This window comes from Bufo bufo, chromosome 11, assembly GCF_905171765.1.
Source record: "Bufo bufo chromosome 11, aBufBuf1.1, whole genome shotgun sequence".
NCBI lineage: Eukaryota > Metazoa > Chordata > Amphibia > Anura > Bufonidae > Bufo > Bufo bufo.
In genome coordinates, this window is record NC_053399.1 from 159,702 (window position 1) to 172,616 (window position 12,915).

The 12,915-nt window shown below is 55.2% G+C and overlaps 1 protein-coding gene across 1 annotated transcript; it reads right to left on the minus strand.

Annotated features, from left to right (window-relative positions):
* Positions 1–117: 117 nt before the first annotated feature.
* Positions 118–12,643, minus strand: SCAMP3 (secretory carrier membrane protein 3). Its single transcript, XM_040412171.1, has 9 exons — positions 12,494–12,643; positions 8,890–8,967; positions 8,641–8,778; positions 8,398–8,518; positions 2,058–2,186; positions 1,816–1,975; positions 1,008–1,109; positions 798–918; positions 118–713 (listed from the first exon to the last, which is right to left on the minus strand). Exons 1-9 carry the CDS (start codon positions 12,632–12,634, stop codon positions 570–572), a joined length of 1,134 nt encoding a protein of 377 aa, XP_040268105.1. The 5' UTR covers positions 12,635–12,643; the 3' UTR covers positions 118–569.
* Positions 12,644–12,915: the final 272 nt, after the last annotated feature.

Sequence of the window (12,915 nt, forward strand, 5' to 3'; positions counted from 1 at the left end):
TCACTCTGCAGCACTCTGCCCAGTACAAAATGGCGGTCATTGTGTGCTACTCCATGGGCGCCCATGCAGGAATGAGTGCACCCCCGCCGGTGTGAACGGAAGACTACAAAGAGGACATCAGCTTAATAAAATGGTTTAATTTGGCATCAGCTGGTCAACACGTCCGACCCCTCCGCAACATCACGTGGGCCAGACAGAATCTGAGGCTACATGCATTACCCCTATTACCAGAACATACATGTAAACATGAGGCATGCTCACCCCCCTCCCTCCCAACATCACAGGTACACCCGGCTTTAACTGAAAAGAGCCCTCCACAGGCAGAGAAGGGTTAATCCTGAGTGGGAAGGCGTTACGTCCCGGTAGGTGGCGTTACACGCATGACACAACCACAGACAGTCGTCTCTCGCACGCTCCCCCATAGTGTCACGCTCACATTGTGTTAATACAGACACACAAGCATTAATGAAGAGCGGCGAGCCCAGGTGAACGTCAGCGCTGGAACAAGCTGCCGCAATACAGTCCAACAGTGCAGGGATGTGGCAGACAGATGGCGCTCCCGTCCCATCTTAAGGCGTGAACGCACTTTGGGCAGCCCCGGCTGCTACGTTGGTCGCTGCAGTGCGCACAGTGGGATTAGAAAACACACCAGCAGCAAACTCCTCTTGTGCCTTCTGGAAACTGGCACCGGTCCGGCGGTAGATGGAGTGGATCTGTGGGAGAAATCAGAGGTACTGCCAAGCTCGTGTCTCACCAGAGATACATATATATGATACAGAGGTGCCGCCCAAACTCACCCTCTTCAGCATGACAATGCCCATGACTGCAGTTGCTGTAAGGAGCAGCGCGACTATCATCATGAAGACAGAGACCCCCGTATAACCGCCTTTCAGCGCAGCGAGAGCAGCGACCCAGCCGCTAGAAACAGGAGAAAAGCAGCACCATTAATACAGCCCGGTGCGGGCAGCGCATGTCCGCTGCTCACATCATCACATGACTGTCCGTACCTGAAGCCCCAGCCAGGGATCCCCACTGCCTCCAGCACATACATTATATCTTGGACAAAATAGATGAAGAAGAAGGCGAAGAAATTGAAGGAGCTGTCACTCCTGATGAGAGAAGACAACAATCAGAGCAGCGGGGGACATGGCCTACTTACAGGAGCGATGCAGGCGGCCATTCTTTACCAATATGAAAACATCATCATTTGGAGTCGCCCTCCAGTCCAAACCTGAAAGACAGTCTACATACCTCCTGGCCACCATTCCTGTTCCACCCGATTCCTTTCGAGATGGCCGCCAATATCTCAGACTTGTCCATGCAAATAGAACAGTCTAAGGGCTCTTTCACACGAGCGGATCCCGTGCGGGTAATCTGCTGCGTGAGAGAGCTAAGCCCTGTTCCAGACAGCAGAGACACGGAGCATTAACATGATTGATGATGCTCCGTGCCTCTCTCTGATCTTTTTACTACAAAATCAGAGTGGGATAAAGTTGTAGTAAAAAGGTCACAGAGGGGCACAGAGCATTATCAATCATGTTAATGCTCCGTGTCTCTGCTGTCCGGAACGGGGCTTAGCTCTCTCTCACGCAGCAGATTACCCGCACGGCATCCGCTCATGTGAAAGAGCCCTAAGACTTGTCCTCAGATGGACACAGGATTTACATCATTGCTGCTGGCCCTTCCCAGGGCAGTGGAGGGGCCTCACATCTTAGACTGTTCTACAGTACTCTGCATGGTGGCAGGACAGAGGAATGGGTGGCACCAGGTATGCAGCAAACTATTCGGGTGTCGTTAGACTGGAGGCCATCTTACCTGAAAGCCTTGTACAGTGGTCTGTACCAGCAAACAAATGAGCAGGGTGTAAAGAGGATACCCCAGAGGATGGACAGGCCAAAACCAGAGGCCCCAGTGGCATCTACACAGAACAAGGCGAAACAGGCCACGAAGTTCAGCAGCAGAGTTCCTGCACTGACTGCAACAAGAAGGAGATGGAGAAAGGGCACAGCATAGACAGACCAGGAACACAGGCTTTCATACATGCATTAAACACGCACCAAGCCACAGGTAATACATGATGGACACCGTCTTCTGGAAGTCCTGTGGAATGTCCACACCTATATCCTGGTAGAAGCAAGGCTTCACAGGGCAGAAAGATGGCAGCGGGGGCCAGTTATTCTGTCTCACTAGGACGACACAAGAGAGGAAAAATAAAAAAAAATAACTCCCATAGGAACGAGCTCCATCAACGAAAACTGCAAATGTGTATAACCAGACCATGACATCTAGACTGAGGCCTGAGATCTACCTGACAGAACTAGGGCCGCACAGTTCCTGACCCCTACTCCAAACCTCAGGCAGCTCATGTCAGAACTATCAGAACAAACCCTTAGCCCCCTTGCAGACGAGCGGACTAGGTCTGGATGCGTTCAGTGAAAATTGTGTGATTTTGCAATCAAGTTCATTCCGTTTTTATCACGCGATTTAATGCGTTTTTCAAACAACATCTCTTAGCAACCATCTGTGAAAAATGCATTGCATCCGCACTTGCTTGCGGATGCAATGCGATTTTCACGCAGCCCACTCACTTCTATGGGTCCATGCTGCGATTTTCACTCAACGCAGAACTGATGTGTGAAAACCAACACTCATGTACACAGACTCATTGAAATGAATGGGTCCAGATTCAGTGCGAGTGCAATGCGTTCGTATCATAAATTGCACCCGCGCGGAATACTCGCTCGTGTGAAAGGGGCCTTAGTATCCAACCATAATGCATACACAGTCCCCGCCAGCCTCTGTGCTCTATCCATCCCGTCCAGACCCTCACCGTCCCCGCCAGCCTCTGTGCTCTATCCAGACCGTCCCCGCCAGCCTCTGTGCTCTATCCATCCCTTCCAGACCCTCACCGTCCCCGCCAGCCTCTGTGCTCTATCCATCCCGTCCAGACCGTCCCCGCCAGCCTCTGTGCTCTATCCATCCCGTCCAGACCCTCACCGTCCCCGCCAGCCTCTGTGCTCTATCCATCCCGTCCAGACCCTCACCGTCCCCGCCAGCCTCTGTGCTCTATCCATCCCGTCCAGACTGTCCCCGCCAGCCTCTGTGCTCTATCCATCCCGTCCAGACCCTCACCGTCCCCGCCAGCCTCTGTGCTCTATCCATCCCGTCCACACCGTCCCCGCCAGCCTCTGTGCTCTATCCATCCCGTCCACACCGTCCCCGCCAGCCTCTGTGCTCTATCCATCCCGTCCAGACCCTCACCGTCCCCGCCAGCCTCTGTGCTCTATCCATCCCGTCCAGACCGTCCCCGCCAGCCTCTGTGCTCTATCCATCCCGTCCAGACCCTCACCGTCCCCGCCAGCCTCTGTGCTCTATCCATCCCGTCCACACCGTCCCCGCCAGCCTCTGTGCTCTATCCATCCCGTCCAGACCCTCACCGTCCCCGCCAGCCTCTGTGCTCTATCCATCCCGTCCAGACCCTCACTGTCCCCGCCAGCCTCTGTGCTCTATCCATCCTGTCCAGACCCTCACCGTCCCCGCCAGCCTCTGTGCTCTATCCATCCCGTCCAGACCCTCACTGTCCCCGCCAGCCTCTGTGCTCTATCCATCCTGTCCACACCGTCCCCACCAGCCTCTGTGCTCTATCCATCCGGTCCAGACCATCACAGTCCCCGCCAGCCTCTGTGCTCTATCCATCCCGTCCAGAATGTCCCCGCCAGCCTCTGTGCTCTATCCATCCCGTCCAGACCCTCACCGTCCCCGCCAGCCTCTGTGCTCTATCCATCCCGTCCACACCATCCCCGCCAGCCTCTGTGCTCTATCCATCCCGTCCAGAATGTCCCCGCCAGCCTCTGTGCTCTATCCACCCCGTCCCCGCCAGCCTCTGTGCTCTATCCATCCCGTCCAGACCCTCACAGTCCCCGCCAGCCTCTGTGCTCTATCCATCCCGTCCAGACCCTCACCGTCCCCGCCAGCCTCTGTGCTCTATCCATCCCGTCCAGACCCTCACCGTCCCCGCCAGCCTCTGTGCTCTATCCATCCCGTCCAGACTGTCCCCGCCAGCCTCTGTGCTCTATCCATCCCGTCCAGACCCTCACCGTCCCCGCCAGCCTCTGTGCTCTATCCATCCCGTCCACACCATCCCCGCCAGCCTCTGTGCTCTATCCATCCCGTCCAGAATGTCCCCGCCAGCCTCTGTGCTCTATCCACCCCGTCCCCGCCAGCCTCTGTGCTCTATCCATCCCGTCCAGACCCTCACAGTCCCCGCCAGCCTCTGTGCTCTATCCATCCCGTCCAGACCCTCACAGTCCCCGCCAGCCTCTTTGCTCTATCCATCCCGTCCAGACCCTCACCGTCCCCGCCAGCCTCTGTGCTCTATCCATCCCGTCCAGACCGTCCCCGCCAGCCTCTGTGCTCTATCCATCCCGTCCAGACCCTCACCGTCCCCGCCAGCCTCTGTGCTCTATCCATCCCGTCCAGACCCTCACCGTCCCCGCCAGCCTCTGTGCTCTATCCATCCCGTCCAGACCCTCACCGTCCCCGCCAGCCTCTGTGCTCTATCCATCCGGTCCAGACCATCACAGTCCCCGCCAGCCTCTGTGCTCTATCAATCCGGTCCAGACCCTCACCGTCCCCGCCAGCCTCTGTGCTCTATCCATCCCGTCCAGACCCTCACTGTCCCCGCCAGCCTCTGTGCTCTATCCATCCCGTCCACACCAGCCTCTGTGCTCTATCCATCCCGTCCAGACCCTCACTGTCCCCGCCAGCCTCTGTGCTCTATCCATCCCGTCCAGACCCTCACTGTCCCCGCCAGCCTCTGTGCTCTATCCATCCCGTCCAGACCCTCACAGTGCCCGCCAGCCTCTGTGCTCTATCCATCCCGTCCACACCGTCCCCGCCAGCCTCTGTGCTCTATCCATCCCGTCCAGACCCTCACCGTCCCCGCCAGCCTCTGTGCTCTATCCATCCCGTCCAGACTGTCCCCGCCAGCCTCTGTGCTCTATCCACCCCGTTCAGACCCTCACTGTCCCCGCCAGCCTCTGTGCTCTATCCATCCTGTCCGGACCGTCCCCGCTAGCCTCTGTGCTCTATCCATCCTGTCCAGACCCTCACAGTCCCCGCCAGCCTCTGTGCTCTATCCATCCTGTCCAGACCGCCCCCGCCAGCCTCTGTGCTCTATCCATCCTGTCCAGACCCTCACAGTCCCCGCCAGCCTCTGTGCTCTATCCATCCCGTCCAGACCCTCACAGTCCCCGCCAGCCTCTGTGCTCTATCCATCCCGTCCACACCGTCCCCGCCAGCCTCTTTGCTCTATCCATCCTGTCCAGACCGTCCCCGCCAGCCTCTGTGCTCTATCCATCCCGTCCACACCGTCCCCGCCAGCCTCTGTGCTCTATCCATCCTGTCCAGACCCTCACCGTCCCCGCCAGCCTCTGTGCTCTATCCATCCCGTCCAGAATGTCCCCGCCAGCCTCTGTGCTCTATCCATCCCGTAGAGACCCTCACCGTCCCCGCCAGCCTCTGTGCTCTATCCATCCCGTCCAGACCGTCCCCGCCAGCCTCTGTGCTCTATCCATCCCGTCCAGACCCTCACCGTCCCCGCCAGCCTCTGTGCTCTATCCATCCCGTCCAGACCCTCACCGTCCCCGCCAGCCTCTGTGCTCTATCCATCCTGTCCAGACCGTACCCGCCAGCCTCTGTGCTCTATCCATCCTGTCCAGACCCTCACAGTCCCTGCCAGCCTCCCTCTATCTCATCCAGACCCTCACTGTCCCCGCCAGCCTCTGTGCTCTATCCATCCCGTCCAGACCCTCACAGTCCCCGCCAGCCTCTGTGCTCTATCCATCCCGTCCAGACCGTCCCTGCCAGCCTCTGTGCTCTATCCATCCCGTCCAGACCGTCCCCGCCAGCCTCTGTGCTCTATCCATCCCGTCCAGACCCTCACAGTCCCCGCCAGCCTCTGTGCTCTATCCATCCTGTCCACACCGTCCCCGCCAGCCTCTGTGCTCTATCCATCCTGTCCAGACCGTCCCCGCCAGCCTCTGTGCTCTATCCATCCCGTCCACACCGTCCCCGCCAGCCTCTGTGCTCTATCCATCCCGTCCAGACCCTCACCGTCCCCGCCAGCCTCTGTGCTCTATCCATCCCGTCCAGACCCTCACAGTCCCCGCCAGCCTCTGTGCTCTATCCATCCTGTCCAGACCGTCCCCGCCAGCCTCTGTGCTCTATCCATCCTGTCCAGACCGTACCCGCCAGCCTCTGTGCTCTATCCATCCTGTCCAGACCCTCACAGTCCCTGCCAGCCTCCCTCTATCTCATCCAGACCCTCACTGTCCCCGCCAGCCTCTGTGCTCTATCCATCCCGTCCAGACCCTCACAGTCCCCGCCAGTCTCTGTGCTCTATCCATCCCGTCCAGACCGTCCCTGCCAGCCTCTGTGCTCTATCCATCCCGTCCAGACCCTCACAGTCCCCGCCAGCCTCTGTGCTCTATCCATCCCGTCCACACCGTCCCCACCAGCCTCTGTGCTCTATCCATCCCGTCCAGACCCTCACTGTCCCTGCCAGCCTCTGTGCTCTATCCATCCTGTCCAGACCGTCCCTGCCAGCCTCTGTGCTCTATCCATCCCGTCCAGACCCTCACAGTCCCCGCCAGCCTCTGTGCTCTATCCATCCTGTCCAGACCCTCACCGTCCCCGCCAGCCTCTGTGCTCTATCCATCCCGTCCAGACCCTCACAGTCCCCGCCAGCCTCTGTGCTCTATCCATCCCGTCCACACCGTCCCCACCAGCCTCTGTGCTCTATCCATCCCGTCCAGACCCCCACTGTCCCCGCCAGCCTCTGTGCTCTATCCATCCCGTCCAGACCCTCACTGTCCCCGCCAGCCTCTGTGCTCTATCCATCCCGTCCAGACCCTCACAGTCCCCGCCAGTCTCTGTGCTCTATCCATCCCGTCCAGACCCTCACAGTCCCCGCCAGCCTCTGTGCTCTATCCATCCTGTCCACACCGTCCCCGCCAGCCTCTGTGCTCTATCCATCCTGTCCAGACCGTCCCCGCCAGCCTCTGTGCTCTATCCATCCCGTCCACACCGTCCCCGCCAGCCTCTGTGCTCTATCCATCCCGTCCAGACCCTCACCGTCCCCGCCAGCCTCTGTGCTCTATCCATCCCGTCCAGACCCTCACAGTCCCCGCCAGCCTCTGTGCTCTATCCATCCTGTCCAGACCGTCCCCGCCAGCCTCTGTGCTCTATCCATCCTGTCCAGACCGTACCCGCCAGCCTCTGTGCTCTATCCATCCTGTCCAGACCCTCACAGTCCCTGCCAGCCTCCCTCTATCTCATCCAGACCCTCACTGTCCCCGCCAGCCTCTGTGCTCTATCCATCCCGTCCAGACCCTCACAGTCCCCGCCAGTCTCTGTGCTCTATCCATCCCGTCCAGACCGTCCCTGCCAGCCTCTGTGCTCTATCCATCCCGTCCAGACCCTCACAGTCCCCGCCAGCCTCTGTGCTCTATCCATCCTGTCCAGACCGTCCCCGCCAGCCTCTGTGCTCTATCCATCCTGTCCAGACCGTCCCCGCCAGCCTCTGTGCTCTATCCATCCCGTCCAGACCCCCACTGTCCCCGCCAGCCTCTGTGCTCTATCCATCCTGTCCAGACCCTCACAGTCCCTGCCAGCCTCCCTCTATCTCATCCAGACCCTCACTGTCCCCGCCAGCCTCTGTGCTCTATCCATCCCGTCCAGACCCTCACAGTCCCCGCCAGTCTCTGTGCTCTATCCATCCCGTCCAGACCGTCCCTGCCAGCCTCTGTGCTCTATCCATCCCGTCCAGACCCTCACAGTCCCCGCCAGCCTCTGTGCTCTATCCATCCCGTCCACACCGTCCCCACCAGCCTCTGTGCTCTATCCATCCCGTCCAGACCCTCACTGTCCCTGCCAGCCTCTGTGCTCTATCCATCCTGTCCAGACCGTCCCCGCCAGCCTCTGTGCTCTATCCATCCCGTCCAGACCCCCACTGTCCCCGCCAGCTCTGTGCTCTATCCATCCCGTCCAGACCCTCACTGTCCCCGCCAGCCTCTGTGCTCTATCCATCCTGTCCAGACCGTACCCGCCAGCCTCTGTGCTCTATCCATCCTGTCCAGATCCTCAGTCTCTGCCAGCCTCCCTCTATCTCATCCAGATCCTCAGTCTCTGCCAGCCTCCCTCTATCTCATCCAGATCCTCAGTCTCTGCCAGCCTCCCTCTATCTCATCCAGATCCTCAGTCTCTGCCAGCCTCCCTCTATCTCATCCAGATCCTCAGTCTCTGCCAGCCTTCCTCTATCTCATCCAGATCCTCAGTCTCTGCCAGCCTCTGTCCTCTATCAAGGTTCCCCCTGAGCCTTATAGTTGGGGCTCTTACATGTTCCTCCTCCAAGCGCAGCATTCTGTAGTTCTCTTTCCCTCCGGTCTATCTCTTCAGCCTTGCGGTTCAGCTCTTCCTGGCGGCGTAATAACTCTGCTGTCGCTGCAGCTGTAGAGTCCTTCAAATATAAGAAACAAATACCCAATATGAAGAGATGAGAACTAGAAAATTCACCAGAAATTACCATCAACGGATGCGAAGAGCAGCAAATCAACATCACAGGTCTGGGCGGATCTCTACCTGGGTCCCGTATGAGCCGTAGTTTTTGGGTTCAGTGGGACTTTGTTTCTTGACAGCTGGGCTGACAGTCGGCTGGATGGTTGCAGCAGGCGCAGTGGCAGCTGGCTGGACTGATGGCTCATGGTAAGGAGGCGGCACCTGAAACCATCAAGCCATAAATCGTGTATTCAAACTAAACTCTAAGCATATAATGCAATAGAGAGGCCCCAAGTGGGGAGGTGGTGGACGCTTGGACCACATGATTCTCACCCCGAGGTTGTCAAATGGATTGTAGACATCTAACGTAGCATACTGGCTGCTGGGCCGATGCTCCGTCACCGCGGGGTCCTGGATAAAAGGAAAAAAAAGAGAGAAGTAGCCCCCAGTAATACAGGAGAGGACAGTGCCGAGGAGCCAGCGCCCAAACACGGGAGAGGAGCCAGCGCCCAAACACGGGAGAGGAGCCAGCGCCCAAACACGGGAGAGGAGCCAGCGCCCAAACACGGGAGAGGAGCCAGCGCCCAAACACGGGAGAGGAGCCAGCGCCCAAACACGGGAGAGGACAGTACAGACAACTAGTATACATATATCTCCAGGCTCAGCCGGTATACATATATCTCCATGCTCAGCCGGTATACACATATATCTCCAGGCTCAGCCGGTATACACATATATCTCCAGGCTCAGCCGGTATACACATATCTCCATGCTCAGCCGGTATACATATATATCTCCAGGCTCAGCCGGTATACACACATATCTCCAGGCTCAGCCGGTATACACATATATCTCCAGGCTCAGCCGGTATACATATATCTCCATGCTCAGCCGGTATACACATATATCTCCAGGCTCAGCCGGTATATATACACATATATCTCCATGCTCAGCCGGTATACACATATATCTCCAGGCTCAGCCGGTATACACATATATCTCCATGCTCAGCCGGTATATACACACATATCTCCAGGCTCAGCCGGTATATACACACATATCTCCATGCTCAGCCGGTATATACACACATATCTCCAGGCTCAGCCGGTATATACACACATATCTCCAGGCTCAGCCGGTATACATATATATCTCCAGGCTCAGCCGGTATATACACACATATCTCCATGCTCAGCCGGTATATACACACATATCTCCAGGCTCAGCCGGTATATACACACATATCTCCAGGCTCAGCCGGTATATACACACATATCTCCATGCTCAGCCGGTATATACAGTGGCGGAAATAATTATTTGACCCCTCACTGATTTTGTAAGTTTGTCCAATGACAAAGAAATGAAAAGTCTCAGAACAGTATCATTTCAATGGTAGGTTTATTGTAACAGTGGCAGATAGCACATCAAAAGGAAAATCGAAAAAATAACTTTAAATAAAAGATAGCAACTGATTTGCATTTCATTGAGTGAAATAAGTATTTGAACCCTCTAACAAAAAAAGACTTAATACTTGGTGGAAAAACCCTTGTTTGCAAGCACAGAGGTCAAAGGTTTCTTGTAATTGATGACCAAGTTTGCGCACATTTTAGGAGGAATGTTGGTCCACTCCTCTTTGCAGATCATCTCTAAATCCCTAAGGTTTCGAGGCTGTCTCTGTGCAACTCTGAGCTTGAGCTCCCTCCATAGGTTTTCGATTGGATTAAGGTCCGGAGACTGACTAGGCCACTCCATGACCTTAATGTGCTTCTTCTTGAGCCACTCCTTTGTTGCCTTTGCTGTATGTTTTGGGTCATTGTCGTGCTGGAACACCCATCCACGACCCATTTTCAGTTTCCTGGCAGAGGGAAGGGGGTTGTCGCTCAGGATTTCACGATACATGGCTCCGTCCATTTTCCCGTTTATGCGAATAAGTTGTCCTGTGCCCTTAGCAGAAAAACACCCCCAAAGCAAAATGTTTCCACCCCCATGCTTGACGGTGGGGACGGTGTTTTGGGGGTCATAGGCAGCATTTTTCTTCCTCCAAACACAGCGAGTTGAGTTAATGCCAAAGAGCTCTATTTTGGTCTCATCAGACCACAGCACCTTCTCCCAGTCACTCTCTGAATCATTCAGGTGTTCATTGGCAAACTTCAGACGGGCCTGCACATGTGCCTTCCTGAGCAGGGGGACCTTGCGAGCCCTGCAGGATTTTAATCCATTGCGGTGTAATGTGTTTCCAATGGTTTTCTTGGTGACTGTGGTCCCTGCTAATTTGAGGTCATTAACTAACTCCTCCCGTGTAGTTCTAGGATGCTTTTTCACCTTTCTCAGAACCATTGACACCCCACGAGGTGAGATCTTGCGTGGAGCCCCAGAGCGAGGTCGATTGATGGTCATTTTGTGCTCCTTCCATTTTCGAACAATCGCACCAACAGTTGTCACCTTCTCTCCCAGCTTCTTGCTAATGGTTTTGTAGCCCATTCCAGCCTTGTGCAGGTCTACAATTTTGTCTCTGACATCCTTGGACAGCTCTTTGGTCTTTCCCATGTTGGAGAGTTTGGAGTCTGCTTGATTGATTGATTCTGTGGACAGGTGTCTTTTATACAGGTGACTAGTTAAGACAGGTGTCCTTAATGAGGGTGACTAATTGAGTAGAAGTGTCTAACCACTCTGTGGGAGCCAGAACTCTTAATGGTTGGTAGGGGTTCAAATACTTATTTCACTCAATGAAATGCAAATCAGTTGCTATCTTTTATTTAAAGTTATTTTTTCGATTTTCCTTTTGATGTGCTATCTGCCACTGTTACAATAAACCTACCATTGAAATGATACTGTTCGGAGACTTTTCATTTCTTTGTCATTGGACAAACTTACAAAATCAGTGAGGGGTCAAATAATTATTTCCCCCACTGTACACACATCTCCAGGCTCAGCCGGTATACATATATCTCCATGCTCAGCCGGTATATACACACATATCTCCATGCTCAGCCGGTATATACACACATATCTCCAGGCTCAGCCGGTATATACACACATATCTCCATGCTCAGCCGGTATATACACACATATCTCCAGGCTCAGCCGGTATACATATATATCTCCATGCTCAGCCGGTATATACACACATATCTCCATGCTCAGCCGGTATATACACACATATCTCCAGGCTCAGCCGGTATATACACATATATCTCCATGCTCAGCCGGTATATACACACATATCTCCAGGCTCAGCCGGTATATACACACATATCTCCAGGCTCAGCCGGTATACATATATCTCCATGCTCAGCCGGTATATACACACATATCTCCAGGCTCAGCCGGTATATACACACATATATCTCCAGGCTCAGCCTGTATATATACACATATCTCCAGGCTCAGCCGGTATATACACACATATCTCCAGGCTCAGCCGGTATATACACATATATCTCCATGCTCAGCCGGTATATACACACATATCTCCAGGCTCAGCCGGTATATACACACATATCTCCATGCTCAGCCGGTATATACACACATATCTCCATGCTCAGCCGGTATATACACACATATCTCCAGGCTCAGCCGGTATACACATATCTCCAGGCTCAGCCGGTATATACACATATCTCCAGGCTCAGCCGGTATATATACACATATATCTCCAGGCTCAGCCGGTATATATACACATATATCTCCAGGCTCAGCCGGTATATATACACATATCTCCAGGCTCAGCCGGTATATACACACATATCTCCAGGCTCAGCCGGTATATACACATATATCTCCAGGCTCAGCCGGTATATACACACATATCTCCATGCTCAGCCGGTATATACACACATATCTCCAGGCTCAGCCGGTATATACACACATATCTCCAGGCTCAGCCGGTATACACATATCTCCATGCTGTGAGGATCTGCCCGGCTGTCGGTAGTACCTGGAAAGGGTTGTCCAGCTCGCTGTACGGGGCCGCCATGTCTACAGAAGTCCTACCCGGAAGCGGCGCAGTCAGCCGGTCACATGCCGATCCCGTGACCATGACGTCACATGATGACTGCCGCCGAACCTGTGACGTCATCTCTCATATACATATATGTATGCTGATGTCTGTCAGCCGGGTGTGTCTAGTAATGACTGCTCCTCCTATGACGTGCGACCTCATCCCCCCACCCCCCCCGCCTGTGTGTGACTGTATATATATATATAGGAGTGGAGAGTAAGGGGAGGTCGTGTGTGGGGCTGGCGGACCAAGGGTTAACGCTAGCTGCCGCCTTGTAGGGCCCCGTGCTCCTTATAGGGCCCCGTGCTACTTGTAGGACACTGTGCGCCTTGTAGGGCCGAGTGCGCCTTGTAGGGCCG

Bases quoted from the DNA above. Each gene is read 5' to 3' on its own strand.
- SCAMP3 (XM_040412171.1), bottom strand. From the start codon at position 12,634: ATGACGTCACAGGTTCGGCGGCAGTCATCATGTGACGTCATGGTCACG. The intron at 8,519-8,640 runs GTAGAGATCCGC...TTATATTTGAAG, and splicing joins ACGGCTCATACGGGACCCAG to GACTCTACAGCTGCAGCGAC. The intron at 919-1,007 runs GTACGGACAGTC...TCCTGTTTCTAG, and splicing joins ATCCCTGGCTGGGGCTTCAG to CGGCTGGGTCGCTGCTCTCG.